Source organism: Daktulosphaira vitifoliae, unplaced genomic scaffold, assembly GCF_025091365.1.
Source record: "Daktulosphaira vitifoliae isolate Bord-2020 unplaced genomic scaffold, ASM2509136v1 Scaffold_1, whole genome shotgun sequence".
Classification (NCBI taxonomy): Eukaryota; Metazoa; Arthropoda; class Insecta; order Hemiptera; family Phylloxeridae; genus Daktulosphaira; species Daktulosphaira vitifoliae.
In genome coordinates, this window is record NW_026099572.1 from 66,004,686 (window position 1) to 66,020,061 (window position 15,376).

Genomic DNA, 15,376 nt, shown 5'->3' on the forward strand with positions numbered 1-15,376 from the left:
TTTTGCGAGGTAAATATTTGACTTATGACTTTTTTAGTAATAACTTTTTTATGTAAAATATTCATATCTACAATTTTTTTCTTATAAACTTTTATGTAAAAGTCATAAACTTTGAGATAAACTACAATTATTGAAAAACTGCCCTCATGATTGAATTTTCAACCCTCTTGAGGCACGGCTTAGGGTTGACCAAAATTAATGAAATTTGACACAAATTATTTTTTTATAGTTTTGAACAAATTCCCGGGTTAGCCTGTTCAAATTTAAAGAAATGAAAATTAAGGACCACCCTAATGTTCACCCATCTGGGATCTACAGCAAACAGTATGACAGTGACTGATTGATCCAACACATTCTAAAAGTATTAAGAAGCTATAGAAGTGTAAGAAAATCATTATGAGGCCATATGATGATAATTTGAGTTTCCAATTAGGTTCTCAATTTTTTATTTTTTTCGTCAGAAGCAGTTTCAAACGGGTTTTTAAAAGTTGTATTATAAACTAATTTACAGGGGAAAATTTTGGTTCGTTTTCTTTAGATTTTAAGTTGATAAGTAAGAATTATAAAATTTCTTAATTATATTGGTATAATATTTACCATAGTTCGTAATATGTATTTATCTTTATATTACATCAATGGCATATTTACGCTTTTGGTTCATGGGGGACTAAACCCAATGTACCCCCCTCCCGTTCTTATGATCCATAGTAGTTGAAGGTAGTGATAAAGTGATTCTCCTCACTATTCTACTTTTTAAAAGTTATTTAAACCACCCATACAAAATTTCTAAATACGCTATTGTATAACTGGGGTGTTATTTGCAGGTCATAGAGAATACATTAGCGTATTTATAATTTTATGTTATCAATATAGCCCCTGAGGTACAATTTATTTAAATTCAACCTGGCAACATCCAAATGATTAGAACACCCGCCATCCTGTCCAACAGTTTCCTCTAAGATATACGAATATCTCGTATATATATATACATATACGAGATATTACTATTATCATAGAAAAAGTACATAGTTAGTTAAATATTAACTTTTTGAACATTATAACATTGAACATAATTTGTTATACGAGTAATTAATAGGTTATTCATAGTTTTCTGTATTAATAACAACATAATATTATGTCAACTATATAAATAATTTATAAATTTTTATTTAATAAATTTGGTAACAATTTAACTATTTAAACACTTATAGATATTAGGAAAAATTAACAACGATAAATTGAATCCTATATAGGACTTTTAGTAACAATACAATAATAATTTAATATGTAATAGGACATTGGTAGTTTTTATAAAACCTTTAAAATAGGTTTATATGTACACTGTACACTTAATAAATGTATTTAAATATACTGTATAAATATTCAACTATATTAATATAATATAGTTGTAACAATTTACAAAATCGTTAATATTTAATTTCATTAAATAAGTTATATTAAGTAAAATTAGCATATTTTATTTTCCTATTTAATTATTTATATTCAACAATTCCTTCGTCTTTAAATATTCTCGAAATTCCAGAACCGAAAAATACAACTGCCAAAAATGCATATAAAATACCATAGATCAAGAACTGGAATAAAAATATAAATAGATATAAATATATTTATGTATACATTACGTTAATAAATAGTTAGTACACCGAAAAAGTTTAAAATTTAATTCAAAATATTCTACCTAAAAATAATTACGAGAGTTTACAATAAGTAATTATTGAAAAATGGAACATTTTTTTGTTTGCTAATAAAAAATCAATATTATTACTAGTGTTATGAAAATTAATTGATTCTTTAAATGAAAAAATAATCATAACATCTGTTGTTTTTTTATTGATTTTTAATTAATTGTAAATTAAGAATACTAAAATATATAAAATAATAAATAAATGCTCACCTGTTGCGCAACCGTTATCTTGATGAAATGACCTTGAATTACTCCGTAAATTAATATAGTGTTGATACACACTGCCAAAAATGTATTGAATCCAAAAATTAAACCATAGCATTTCTCACTTAATCGTTTTGCAACTTCTGACCTTTTTAAATTAAAATACCAACTTAAATATAATCGAAAATGTATAGATTTTTCTTTATAAAATGAAGCATTAAAAACAAATTTTTTGTCAGTACATGAAATTACATAATATAACTTTTTTAATAGATGTAAATCGTTTAAACTTTAAATGAATTTTTAATATGAGTTTGGAAGTTAGAATTAAAAAAATAACTTAATTTAGTACTGTGATTCAATATTGTATCAAAACCATTGAAAACAATATCATGAACAAATATTTTAAACATTTTTATGAAGTATAATAAATGTAAATATTCTCTTCGGATAAATATTTTTCTTATGTAATCACTATATAATGATAACTTAATTAATATATGTAATAAACTTACTCGGCAATCGTTAACATTGTTTGATACATCATGCCATAAATGATATAAAAAGCGTATATTAAGTATAAATTTCTGTTATATGTACAACAAAACAGCACAATACAGGCAATGAATGATCCAATAGCAAAAAAAGCATCTCCTACTAAATACCAATTCCAGTTTACTCTACTTATCATATAAGCTGAAATAGCACCTGAAAATTACCAAAAAAAAATTCTAATCTAGTAGTTATTTGAACGGTTTAATTTAAAATGAAATTATATTTATAGTTTTCAATACGTTTAAATAGAAATATTCTGTATTAAATATTTATTTAGTAGTTTTATAATGGATGGAGATGTAGATATATACGGCAATTTTTTCTTAATCTCGTTAAATATATATTTATTGCTCTTAAATTTATATTTTGACGTGATATAAATGAGAAATTACCTGTACTCCATCTACTCAACGTAAATACTTTACTGTTCTCCAAAAATATTTACACATTTAGTTTAAAATTAAAAAATATTGAATAAAAACCCAGCACAGTGGGGTCGCGGCATAATGGAGACGTTGCATAGTTGGGTCCAGTATAGATTTAATCTGACAGTGATTAAAATCACTATCATAAGAAACGCTTCGATGCAAATCTGTAGATAGTGTTTAATTTTAAAAAATTGATGGATAATTACAAAAACAACATCAACTTCTATTTCCTTAATTATACCCAGATTAGTAATTCTTTTAATTATATATTTTTTTTATATTAGATCATATTAGCTACAAATAATTAATTCTTATTATACACATATAGATAAATCATTTATAAAAGTGGTATTTTATATACATTTATAACCATTTTTTATATCCATTAACTTGGTAATTATTCAAATTACTAAAATAATCTTTAGATTGACCATAATTTATAATTTTCCAGGAATATTATTAAATATTCCCTAAAAATTACAAAGATAGTCAGGAAATTTGTAAACAATTAAATATTTTTCAAATAGACAACACTTAAAATTCATTTTAAATGGTAATAAAAAGTTATATTCAAAATTTGTACTAAATGGTCCCTTTAATACTAAAAATTTAAGTTTTTAAGAATTGGAAAAACTATTTTGTCCTATGAAGCAGAGTTAAACCTTTTTATTCGAGCAATAATACTAACAAACTATATATAAATACGTCCTTACTTGTTTTATGTAAGTAAAAATTCCATGAAACTACTCAAAATTTGTTTGCATATGATTTAAAATTTATCAAAATTATTTTTTCTAAAAAATGTTTTTGTTAATTTAATTCTAACATGTTTACTTACCTAACAAGGTATTAAGGGATTCCGCAAATCCATTGTATAGTGTGAATTCGTCATCATTATTTTCTTCTAATATGTATGTATATAGGACGTTTATGTATGCATAAACCTAAAATATAATTAAATTGATCCTAATAACTAAAAATATGATTTATAACATTAAGAAAACAAATAAAATGCAAATAAACACAATGATTTATTGTTTTTTTTATGTCACAAGATCTACATCATAGGGTTTATATTTTAAGCAAAATTTTTATTCGCTCAATTATAAGTTATTAATATTTATTAACAGAAAATATTATATAAGGCATATCAGAATGTTTCTTATTAATATCCTGATTAAGATAAAGTATGTCGAATGAAAAAGGGATTATTAAAAAATATTATTTCTCATAAAAAAATTGTGTTGCTCCATACACTTTTCAATAAGTTATAGCATTATAAAGTTAAAAATGTAAAAAATAAAATCGAGAATTTTCACACAAAAATAGCATGTGGTAACCATTTTCACCGTGAAGATAAAATAAAGTCCGAAATTTGTTTTTTTAATGATAAAGTATACTACATTAGTTTTAACTTAAGATATATATAAAAGTGTCAGACTTTCCAGAACACTTTCAAAAGTTAAGTTGAGAAAGTTAATTTTTTGTGAAAAAGTTGTTATTTTAATTCCCCCCTGTGGGCAGGTTTAGGGTCAGATTTATAAAAAAAAATATACCAAATGATAGGAAAGAACTTTATGCATCTATTAAAAATATATATATATTGATTTGTTCAATTAAAAAAAATTATGGTAATTTAAGTAAAAAAATTTTAAAAAATTTGAAAATTAGCGATTTATAAATTTGTAATTTTTTTGGATGTTTCCTCCATTTACGAGGAACGAGGGAAATTTTTTCAATTTTTGAGGGTAATGTCTTCGACTAGATATGATTTGTGATCTTTTTACGTATCGTTGAAAGAAATCCGTTCGGTGAGAGCTGAGAAAAAGTGGTAACAGACACAAAAAAAAACAGATCATAGTAATACCAATATCTTCTCAGATTCGCATCAAAGCTAAAAGGACGAGTAAATAACTTGATAATCTAAAGTCGAAATGATTGTAAATAGTAAATATAAAAAAATAAATCCTGAAGCTATTTTTATAACACCCTACAGTATTATAAAAATGGCAATAGGGCATTAGTTTTAAAAATGTTTGTAACAATTTTACCTGTAAATAACCTCCCATAGCTATAGCCCACCAAAAACATAACTTTATAACATACGGATCGGAATATGATTGTTTGAAATCATTATATAATGTTTGTACCACACTATTATATTCATTTTTTTCTTCCACTTTAGAATTGTCCTAAAATTTAAGAAAACTTCTTTAATGTAGAATGTAAATTTAAAACTAAAATTTCATTTAACATAAATGCTCTTATAATTTAGTGCACATAATTTATATAAAATAAAATATTTTTTAGCACCATAAAAATAAATTTTACTTTATCAACGTTAGAATTCGATTCAACTGATACGCTTAATTTAGAATTTGTGAACATTGATGGGTTATATATGGTCGCTGTTGATTGAGATATTGTGTTGTTACTATTTTTTTTCCTTTTGTGGAAATAAAGACTTTGCTTAACTGGAGGTAGTATAGTTGCCCATAAAGCTGTAAAACTCATTCCTAAAAAAAATATATTTAATACATAAATTGTACAGAATAATTTATTAAAAAAAATACATGATAATATTACAATATTCCGCTCATCACTAATATAATGGGGTCAACCCACTAAAAAGTAAAAAAATTAAAGCAACTTTTTAATTTTTCATATTAAGAGGATCAGGAATAATTTTATGCGAAAATTCTGTACTAGTGAAAGAAAAACATAGATTTTTTGTAAAGTAATTTCTGGTAAGTTTTGTCTTTACGGTAGAGAATTCTTAGATAATATCTTAAATTGATTTCTACTCAACACAAGAATATATTATGAAATAAAAATCTTACCAAATATAGACAAATATACTATTAAATTGAATGGCGGTTTTCCAAAAATTATAGCTAAAATTTGAGATACACAAGAAGAAAAGAATTTTCCAGATAATGTTGCCGCCCTTGCATGACCTGTTATTTTTTGATAATGTTGTTTCTCTTCAATCATAGCATATAAATACCCAAATAGTGCAACTTCAGCAGAAAAGAAGAAACCATAAAACGCTTGTCCAAACTGGAAAATGTAATACAAATTTTCTAAAAACTTCACAAATTCTGTTCATCTTTTTCATTTTGTATACTCATACCAAAATAAAATAATATTAACTTAAACAACGATCTATATATTTTAGACAATGATTCAGTAAAAAATGTAATTTAAGACATTGGTTAATTTAACATGTAAAACGAACATTATTGTAATTATATACTATTGTTATTCATGTAATAACACCTTTACGTCCTTGCAGGAATGTCAACAAATAATAAAGTAATTTTGTCAACAGTATTTAATCCAGTTACTCATAGTGAAACAATATGTATCATAAATAGTGTATTTCTTATAAAATACAATAAACAAAATTAAAAACTGTGTTCTTCATGAAATAACCTTTACTTTAAGAGTATCTGGGCCTTTCTGGAAATTTATTTTTTAATTTAGAACTTTTTTTACTTACTCATAGACTTTGATTTGTTGCAATTTCATAAAATTATTATTTAAAAAAAATTTTTTTTTGTTTTTCAATGTTTATAAAACTCCCTGAAGAAAAAGTTTAAATTCAACACTAGTTGTCAACTTTATCATTTACCCTAATGAATAGACAATGTTTTCTAACTATTTATTCTTTCTTAAAATTATATTTACATCAAGAACCATATACTATAAATTATTTAATCTATATACATATTTAGTTCACTTAATAAGATAGTATTAAACTATAAAAAAATAACAATTTCTTGAGAGATAATAGAACAAAGTACTTTAAAATAATTATAACCTTCAATTGATGAATTTAATAATTCGATGATTAATTAATATGTAACACTATGTTTTTTTTCTGTCCGTGATTTTTTTATTATAAAGTATCTATTTTCAATTATTAATATTTACCTGTATTCTAAGTTTTGAAGGGCGATTAGCTATGGCTATATAGTGAATTATTCCACCAAGTCCATCCACTATCAATACTGGCTTATATTTAACATAATCAGTTACCAAAAATATAATGATTATTAAAACAAACATAGAATATGATCCCACAGCATAAAGTTCCTTAGGAATCTTAAATACATTAAGTAATTAATAAGATATAAGTAATTATATTATGTTTTTATTGAAAATGAAGCAATTTTTTATTACAAATTAATTTTATTTAAATAATAGACAATGAACATACCTGTTCAACTGTACAATTTACATATGGACTAGTCATATAAGCCGCATAAAAAGGTTCAATAGGTCTGAACTCTCTGGCAAATGCGAACACACCAACAAACAAAGAAATTTTTTTCCAATTTTCCATTTTTTTGGAACACAAAGAACTATTCAACAACACATTATTATTTCAAAAATTAATTTATACTGTATATTAACCGATTTTTTACATACATATTTTATGAAAACATGTGAAGTATACTATAAAAAATTGTCCATGTATACCAGTCTGGAAATATTATGTAATTAAGTACTTAATCAAATAATTATTATATCAATAGCACTACAATTAATAATCTACATCAAATGTATTTTGGTTATTTAAATTTAATTTTTCCATTAAAAGAATCAAATTTATAAAATAGCAATATGTATTATAAAACTTCTATAAATTCTCTAAATATATTTATTTAATTTCACCATTTTTCAGTTGATATATATTCTATAAATATAGTTATTAAATAAAGAAACTAATCTTGACGTTAGAATTACATTGATGATAAAACATTTTTTAAACTAAAAAATTTATTTAAAAAATATAATTTCTGCAAGTCATAAAAGTATACTAGCAAAAGCAAAGTATAACGCATTTCGAAAACGTTAGTTTTTCACAAAATTATACAAGTTATAAAATTGAATTTAACAGGGAGCTAAATTTCTAAATAATTAAATTATTTCGATAATTTAAATATGCAAGTTTAGCTGATCTAATCTTTTTCTGTTTTTTTAATTTTTGCACTAATTTGTAAAATAAATTTTTGTGATACACATTAACTATTTCTTTTATAACTTATTAACTTTTTCTATCAAAATATATTTTATCCGCAGTAAAATTTATTATTAAAAAAAACATTAAAATATGTCTGTATATATTTCCATTATATATCAAAATTTAGTCTCTCTCTTACTCAAAAGTATAATTTTGCGAATCTTAATAATATTCAATTACTTAAATGTTATTGTGTATTTCTGTATATTTATATTTAAATGCATAATTTTTCTCGTAATTAATATATTTGCAGACAATATATTTTGGTATTTATTATTAATAACAATTAATAATGCATCGTTAAAAGTCTGGAATGTATATCTAACTCAATTTTGTTCATTTAAATTATTAAAATGTTTTACANAGACAATATATTTTGGTATTTATTATTAATAACAATTAATAATGCATCGTTAAAAGTCTGGAATGTATATCTAACTCAATTTTTTTCATTTAAATTATTAAAATGTTTTACCCGTAGCATCATAATATATAAAATTAATATTAGTGTCAATAGTATTAGAGGGTATCAAAAATGCAAATTACTTCTCGGATAAATTAAATTAACTTGTGACCCCTAAAATACTAAAAAGGTATTTCTTCATTATTATTTTATGTTTTTAGACGTTTTATTTTTATTTTATTCTAAACAAAAACTGGTGACAACCATAAACTTGGAGCATCAAAATAATTAACTTATTCTAAGAAATTTTCTGACATTACTTAATCATTAAGTAAGTGTATCTATGGGCATAATATTAATTAACATATAACAACTTATTAATATTGTATCAATTCTTCTTCTTCTTCCTCACTTTAATCGCAACTACTTGGGGTCGGCCACCCTTATTCTAAAACTTCCACTTGACACGATTTCCCCATCATCTACGCTCACATCAGCTGTCCTCATATCGCATTCAATAATATCCCTCAATCTCTTTTTTGGCCTTCCTCTATCTCTTCTTTCTTCAACATTCATTTCTATAACTGTCCTTACAGCTTCCGATTCGTCTCTCCTCATAACATGACCAAACCATCTAAGTCTATTTTCTCTCATCTTATCCACGATTTATGCTTCACCTGTACTCCCTCTTATATGCTCGTTCCTTATTCTATCTTTTCTAGTTACTCCACTCATCTATCTAAGCATTCTCATATCTGCTACACTCATTCTCTGCACTACTTTCTTATCAACCGCCCAAAACTCTGGACCATACATCATAGCTCGCCTTATTACAGTTTTGTATAATTTACCTTTCAGCCTCATTGGAATTCATTTATCGCATAAGACGCTAGATACTTCTTTCCACTTCAACCACCCGCACTTAATTCTGTGTCTTACATCCTCGTCAATACCACCACTCTTTTGCATAACTGACCCTAAATACTTAAAACTCTCCACCTCTCCAATCACGTCCTTGCCTATTGTCACTGACCTCCTCATTTCACCTACCTCGTGTTCTCCTCTGTCAAACTCGTACTCTATATACTCTGTCTCACTTCTACTTATTCTTAAACCATTTTCTTCAAGAGCTGATCGCCACACATCTATCGCCACACACATTTGATTAATTTCCTAGTATCAATTGAATAATTAATTTATAAAATAAAAGCAATATTTTATTATTAAATATACTTTCTAGAATTTTAACTTCAAATAGGGTAAAGATTGGGGCGTATGTATGAATGTATGCGGTTTTTTTTATTAAAATATAACGAGCATACAATGTAAAATACGAAGAAAATAATATTAGTGTAAACCTATATATAATCAAGTACGGAATCTAGAAATTTTCTATGGGAGTACTAAGAAAAAGTTTTTGTTCTGACAGCAACCTAATTGAACTATTTTAAACTATTTATATGGAATTCCTATATTAAATAAATTGTTTAAAATTATTTGAACTAATTAGGTTATTTAAAATATACTTTTAAGTATTGTGGGTGATTAGTTTTTCTTTTTTTCAATTTTCTTCAGTTGATATTTTTACCCATAAAATTTTAAATTTATATAATTGGTGTTTAACTTAATAGCTTCATCCAAAATACATTTAAAATTACATAAGGGATGACGTATATATATATATGTACATATATATATATTATTTAAAATCCAGTTCTTTTCGTCAATTAAATTCATCAAATTATGTCAGGGGTGGACTGACTGGATGGCAAACCACCCAAGAGACAAAATATTGTGACTGCCTTTTTCAAAATAAAAAATATTTATATTGCTCTAAAAAAAATGACGAACAAAAAAATGATGTCAAAAATCAATTTTACAAACCGAATTACTCTAACCATAGCAATACTAATTGCTCTATTAACAGTGGGGACAATTGTCCCTTTGCCCTCGTAGACAGTTTGCCCTGCATTAAGTTTGTAGTCGACATTCTTACTTTTATAACACTTGTACCATGGAGAATTCGACTTAATTTATAGTTGTCCTAATTTAAAAAATATAAAATTACAGAAGTTTACTTTAAATGATTTGATTAATATTTTATATAATTAAACCTTTTGCTAAAATATTGCTATTACATTATACTACAATATTTTATTATTAATTCTAATTATTTATATTATCATATTAAATAGGGAGCTAAAGTTTCCTGTTTTTAATTTCGTATGAAATCTTTCATTTCCATAAAATTTACGAGAACACAATTAACTAATAAGTATTCTATTTTAAAAATAACAGTTTTTTCTTAAACATATAAAATAAATATTTTTAGTATGATTCGTTTATAGTTATACCTCAAAAATTCATATTCTTTTTCCTTTGAATTTTTTTAAGAAATATATAATAATATAATAATAATAAACAATTTTAATATTATTTAATATAGCTGAGATGTAACACTTACCTGAGTAAAAAAAAAATATATATATTAGTAGTAGAACTTATTAACTGTGTTTTTAATAACAACACTTCACTACTAAATAATTTTCATCTAGACTGACTGACTTTTATACATCATTTGAAATACTAATTTCTTAATCCATATTATTAATTATCAACGCTATTGTAAATAACGACTAGAGTATTTTGTGAAGTATATTAGTTAAATTATTAACTAATAAATAAATAAGAAAGTCAAGAATTTATCTTGCAGCGAACAACAACGATCTTAATCCGGACAAACCGTACTGAAATCTTAATGTGTCGGATAAATGAGTGTGTGTGCGGTATAAACCAGTTTGTGATTACCACGTTTTATCGTTTAATTTGAACAGAAGTGGGAGAAATAGCTAGAACAATTATTAGTAACTCCTTTGCATAACTACATATTAAAATGCGATTCATTGGTAATGAATTTTATTGATGAAAAAAGTAAGTGATAAAATTTACAATAACAATATTGCCTAATAAGATGTTGAACTTTAGTTCACTATCTACAGAGTGATCCATTTAACATTGACCGGCAAATATCTCAAAAACTATTTATTATTTTAATAATTTTTTTTTTTAATTATTTTAGTTACATAAAACTCTACAGTTTTATATGCAGTAGAGTTTTATGTAACTAAAATAATTAAAAAAAAAAATTATAAAAATAATAAATAGTTTTTGAGATATTTGCTGGTCAATGTTAAATGGATCACTCTGTATAGTATTGTTAAACCCTAACATTATATTGAAGTATTAACTTTTATACTTTAAATGTACCCTTTAACTTAAATAACTAAAAGATAAAAATTTTTAGCTGTATAAAAGTAAAGTTTTCGAATGACACTCAAAAACTTTGATTTTAAAATAACTATGAAAATTTATAATTAATTATCAGAAATAGAAAATTTATTAATAAAAAATATATTTTACCTGTTTAGATTACTTTAGGTGTAAGCTATCACTTCGTTCCCTTTTAATTACGCCTTAGTGTTATGTTATTTTTCTATAAAATAAACAAAATTGTAATCTTTAAAATGTGATATCGAACAATAAAAATATTATTAGCTTTATAAATAAATAAATATATTGTATACACATACTTAATAAACTCTAAAAAGAATATTTTTCCAAAGAACCTTATAAGATAATTTAAGTAATTAAAAAATATAAAGTTCTGTAATTACTATAGATATTATAAACACTTAAAAATGTAATTTGGAATAAAAAACGATCACGTGAATGTTTATAATGTTAAGAATGTTGTATTTTTTTCATCTGAACTTTAATACCTTTCATAGTAATCTAATAAATAGTTTTAGTGCTATGATTTATTAATTTATAATTTAGTACTTCAAAAAGTCTATAGTTTTGAATACATGTATTATTATCTATGGAACTTTATCAATTAAAACAATAATTAGAAGCCGACTATTTCAAATGTCTTTAGCATGTGTTTATACAAAGTTAGATATAAAATTTCTTATTTGTATTATTAATCATAATATTTGTTTAAAATTATTGTTTTATATCATTTAAGACGTATAAAGTATGTCATTCTAATTTACTGGCTTGGAATATGGAAAACCTTTAAATTTTTTACTCGCTATTTTATAATTTGATAATCGACAATTTCATTATTCAAACTCGATCTTAACTGTGAATTTAAACAATTTAAACACTTAATACCTTTTTTTTTTTAGCCTCGATGTTTAAACATAATTTGCTAAATTATCTCAAGGAATCGAAGTTTATCCTAAGAGTCACCATCAATGTTTCTATCATGAATATTTTTATTTCTTTAGAAACTATTAGAGAGTACAAAATTTTCTAATAATCTTTGCGTGATAAAATATTCTATAAATCTAAATTTTAAATTAAGTATCAAAAATTTTAAAATAATTTACAAAATTCAATAAAAACAATACTTAATATTTTTATGAATTACTAATAATATATACATTTATATTTATTATTAATAGTTTTTTAAATAGTAATACAGTGTTATAAATCTCTAATCGTTTTATTTAGCGACTTTTTATTTTTTTCCATCCAATATTGTATATAATTACCGATAACTATTTTTATTAAGATCTGCTAGATCAACTTCTATGTACTAGTAATTACATATCTTCAACAATTTATTTTTCACTTGTTTACAATTTTTGTTATCTTAATTCTTTGACATAATTTTTTCTTATAATCTTATAATTATCAATTCAATTAAGTTTGCCTTACCTTATATGTTCATAGGAAATATTAAAACTGTGTTCATATTCATATTCTCATAATACATAAACCATATTTTGTTACTCCATTTTTAATTGGATTATGGTGAAATTATCTAATTTAATTAATAATAAAATATTATTGTTATTAAAAAAAATAGGTTACCATTTTAATTTCAAAATCTAATTTGTGATATTTAAAATATGAAACAAACAGCAATTTGTAATCAAATTATTTGTGTTAATAATTAGAAAAAAATTAAAAACTATAAACTATATTAAAATGAAAAATAAATGATAATGTATAAAGGATTCATCCGTAATATACATTTCAAAACGCTAAATTAAAGGGCACATCGAAAATAAATGCGAACGCTCTATTTCGTTAAAAAAATAAATTTTTCTATGCTAAAATTCCAGAATAGGTATTTTAAGTGTATAATTTCTCGTTCACAAACTTACCATCTAATTTCAAATATTTTGTACACCAAGAAATGAGCTTAAAAATTCTTGCACTGTAGTTTTTCCCTGCTACCTCTTTTATCAAACAAGTATATCGTCTATTCTCCCCTTAAAACTTTTTTTTTTCGAATGATTAGTAATGAAAAGTAAGTTACAGATTATAATGATATAAAGAAAAAAATATTAATGATAATAAAAATAACTGCATTTATCTAACAGATAAAATAATGACGCTATTGAACAACATGCAACAAAATTTGTATAAAAGATTGTCACAATTTTTTCAATGCTTTAACATAATACGCATTGTATTATGGCTATTATATAAATAAACTTGAATCTGTTATCAATACAAACAACATGACTTCAGTTTAGGTAATGATTTAAATTTTTGTTCCAACTATTTAGCTTTTTTCCATTTACTAATAAAAAATGTAGCGAATTTTTGCCAATTATTCTAAGTAACCAGATCTATCTGAACGCGAAACACATTATTGCTTTTAGTTAACCACCCAGACTGTTGTCAATGTAACACTCGATAGCTAGAGACATTGTAAGCCTACAAATAATTTTAATGTCATAATTATTTTATACTTATGCTGAACAAATAGACTTTATAAGACATCACTCTGAAATTAAATTGAAGTGCTTATAAAGAAAACTGAATAACTTAAAAATATCTTGGAAGATGTCTTTTGGTATCCTGGCAACTGGTGATTTGAATCCTACCGGTATTATAATTTCTATTCCACAAATATGGAAATGTAATTCAAATATTAGCAATTAATTTACTTTATTGAAATTATTTATCTAAAAACAAAAAGAGATAAAAAAAGGAATAATTGCTTTTTTCTATTATTAATTATTTAATAACGTATTGACACAGAATATCGAATTTTATCTAATTTTTTTAAATTAAATTATAATTATCATAGTATTTTATTTAAAAATTTTAAATCTGTAATAGCACTAACTGTGATACTTGTTAAATTCAATTTGATAACAAAATAGAGAAAAATAAAATAATACATTAAATAAAAAATGTTAAAAATAATTTGACGTTTATAACTAATGACTCGGGGGCATTAAGGGAAGTTGTAACGGCTCCGCGAATCTAAAATTATAATATTACTAAACTTTTCACATTTTACTTGTGAAAATTAAAATACGTATTAATATGGTATGTATACATTATTCTTGATGATAATATTTGTTTATACAATAAAAATTTCCAAGTACAGCCGTAACAACTTGACATTTTACTGACACCGCAGCAATAATTAATAAGACCAGAACAACATTTTCTTGATACATATTTATAATTGGCCGTATAAGAGGTTGCAACTATATGTATTATACTATAGTGGATCATACTGCCTGCTAATGTAAAGTTCAAAAACACAATTAACTTCTCACTGGAGTAAATTGTTTAAAAAAATTCAATACTTTAATTTACTATATTTTTTTTCTTCTTTGCAGTTAACAGCCTACAAGATTAAACCGACAAACATATACCACACTATCTTTCTCTATTCTCCGACAGGACTTGCTAATCTACATACGATCCTCCACATATTTTTCCTACCTTAGTCTTACGTCTTCTGGAGAACCACTTCATATAAAGGAGCTTTCCTTTCATCACGTATGGCCAGCTCAACAAAGCCACCTCTTCTTTATATCATCGACTATGTTTGGTTTCTGATATAACTTTGTAGTATCCTTACTATGTCTAATTCTCCACTTTCTTGTATTCATATACAGAAGCTAAAAACCTCAAACTTTTTTTCAAACACTATAAGTCTATTTTGTTGTACCTTATGAAAAGTCCACTTTTGGTATCCATATATATGTACGATTATATTATAATAATAAAAT

The 15,376-nt window shown here is 24.2% G+C and overlaps 1 protein-coding gene across 5 annotated transcripts; it reads right to left on the minus strand.

Annotated features, from left to right (window-relative positions):
• Positions 1–1,246: 1,246 nt before the first annotated feature.
• Positions 1,247–11,762, minus strand: LOC126896043 (thiamine transporter 1-like). 5 transcript variants are annotated; one of them, XM_050668472.1, is made up of 11 exons: positions 10,789–11,100; positions 10,209–10,368; positions 7,115–7,259; positions 6,829–6,999; positions 5,733–5,952; positions 5,224–5,408; positions 4,944–5,084; positions 3,731–3,836; positions 2,425–2,617; positions 1,916–2,057; positions 1,247–1,595 (listed from the first exon to the last, which is right to left on the minus strand). In XM_050668472.1, the coding sequence occupies exons 2-11, from the start codon at positions 10,223–10,225 to the stop codon at positions 1,494–1,496; spliced, it is 1,422 nt and encodes a 473-aa protein (XP_050524429.1). In that variant the 5' UTR covers positions 10,226–10,368; positions 10,789–11,100; the 3' UTR covers positions 1,247–1,493. The 5 variants fall into 5 exon arrangements, with proteins under 5 accessions (XP_050524429.1, XP_050524433.1, XP_050524432.1 ...); XM_050668476.1 differs by lacking the exons at positions 10,209–10,368; positions 10,789–11,100 and adding an exon at positions 11,745–11,762 and having other exon boundaries at positions 1,249–1,595; XM_050668475.1 differs by lacking the exons at positions 10,209–10,368; positions 10,789–11,100 and adding an exon at positions 9,851–9,868 and having other exon boundaries at positions 1,249–1,595.
• Between the last annotated feature and the right edge of the window lie 3,614 nt (positions 11,763–15,376).

What these genes read in the sequence shown, in the direction of transcription:
- LOC126896043 (XM_050668472.1), bottom strand. An exon ending in CTTCAAAACTTAGAATACAG is followed by an intron (nt 5,953 to 6,828) that starts GTAAATATTAAT and finishes TACATTTTCCAG; the next exon opens with TTTGGACAAGCGTTTTATGG. An exon ending in ATCCCTTAATACCTTGTTAG is followed by an intron (nt 2,618 to 3,730) that starts GTAAGTAAACAT and finishes GGTAATTTTCAG; the next exon opens with GTGCTATTTCAGCTTATATG.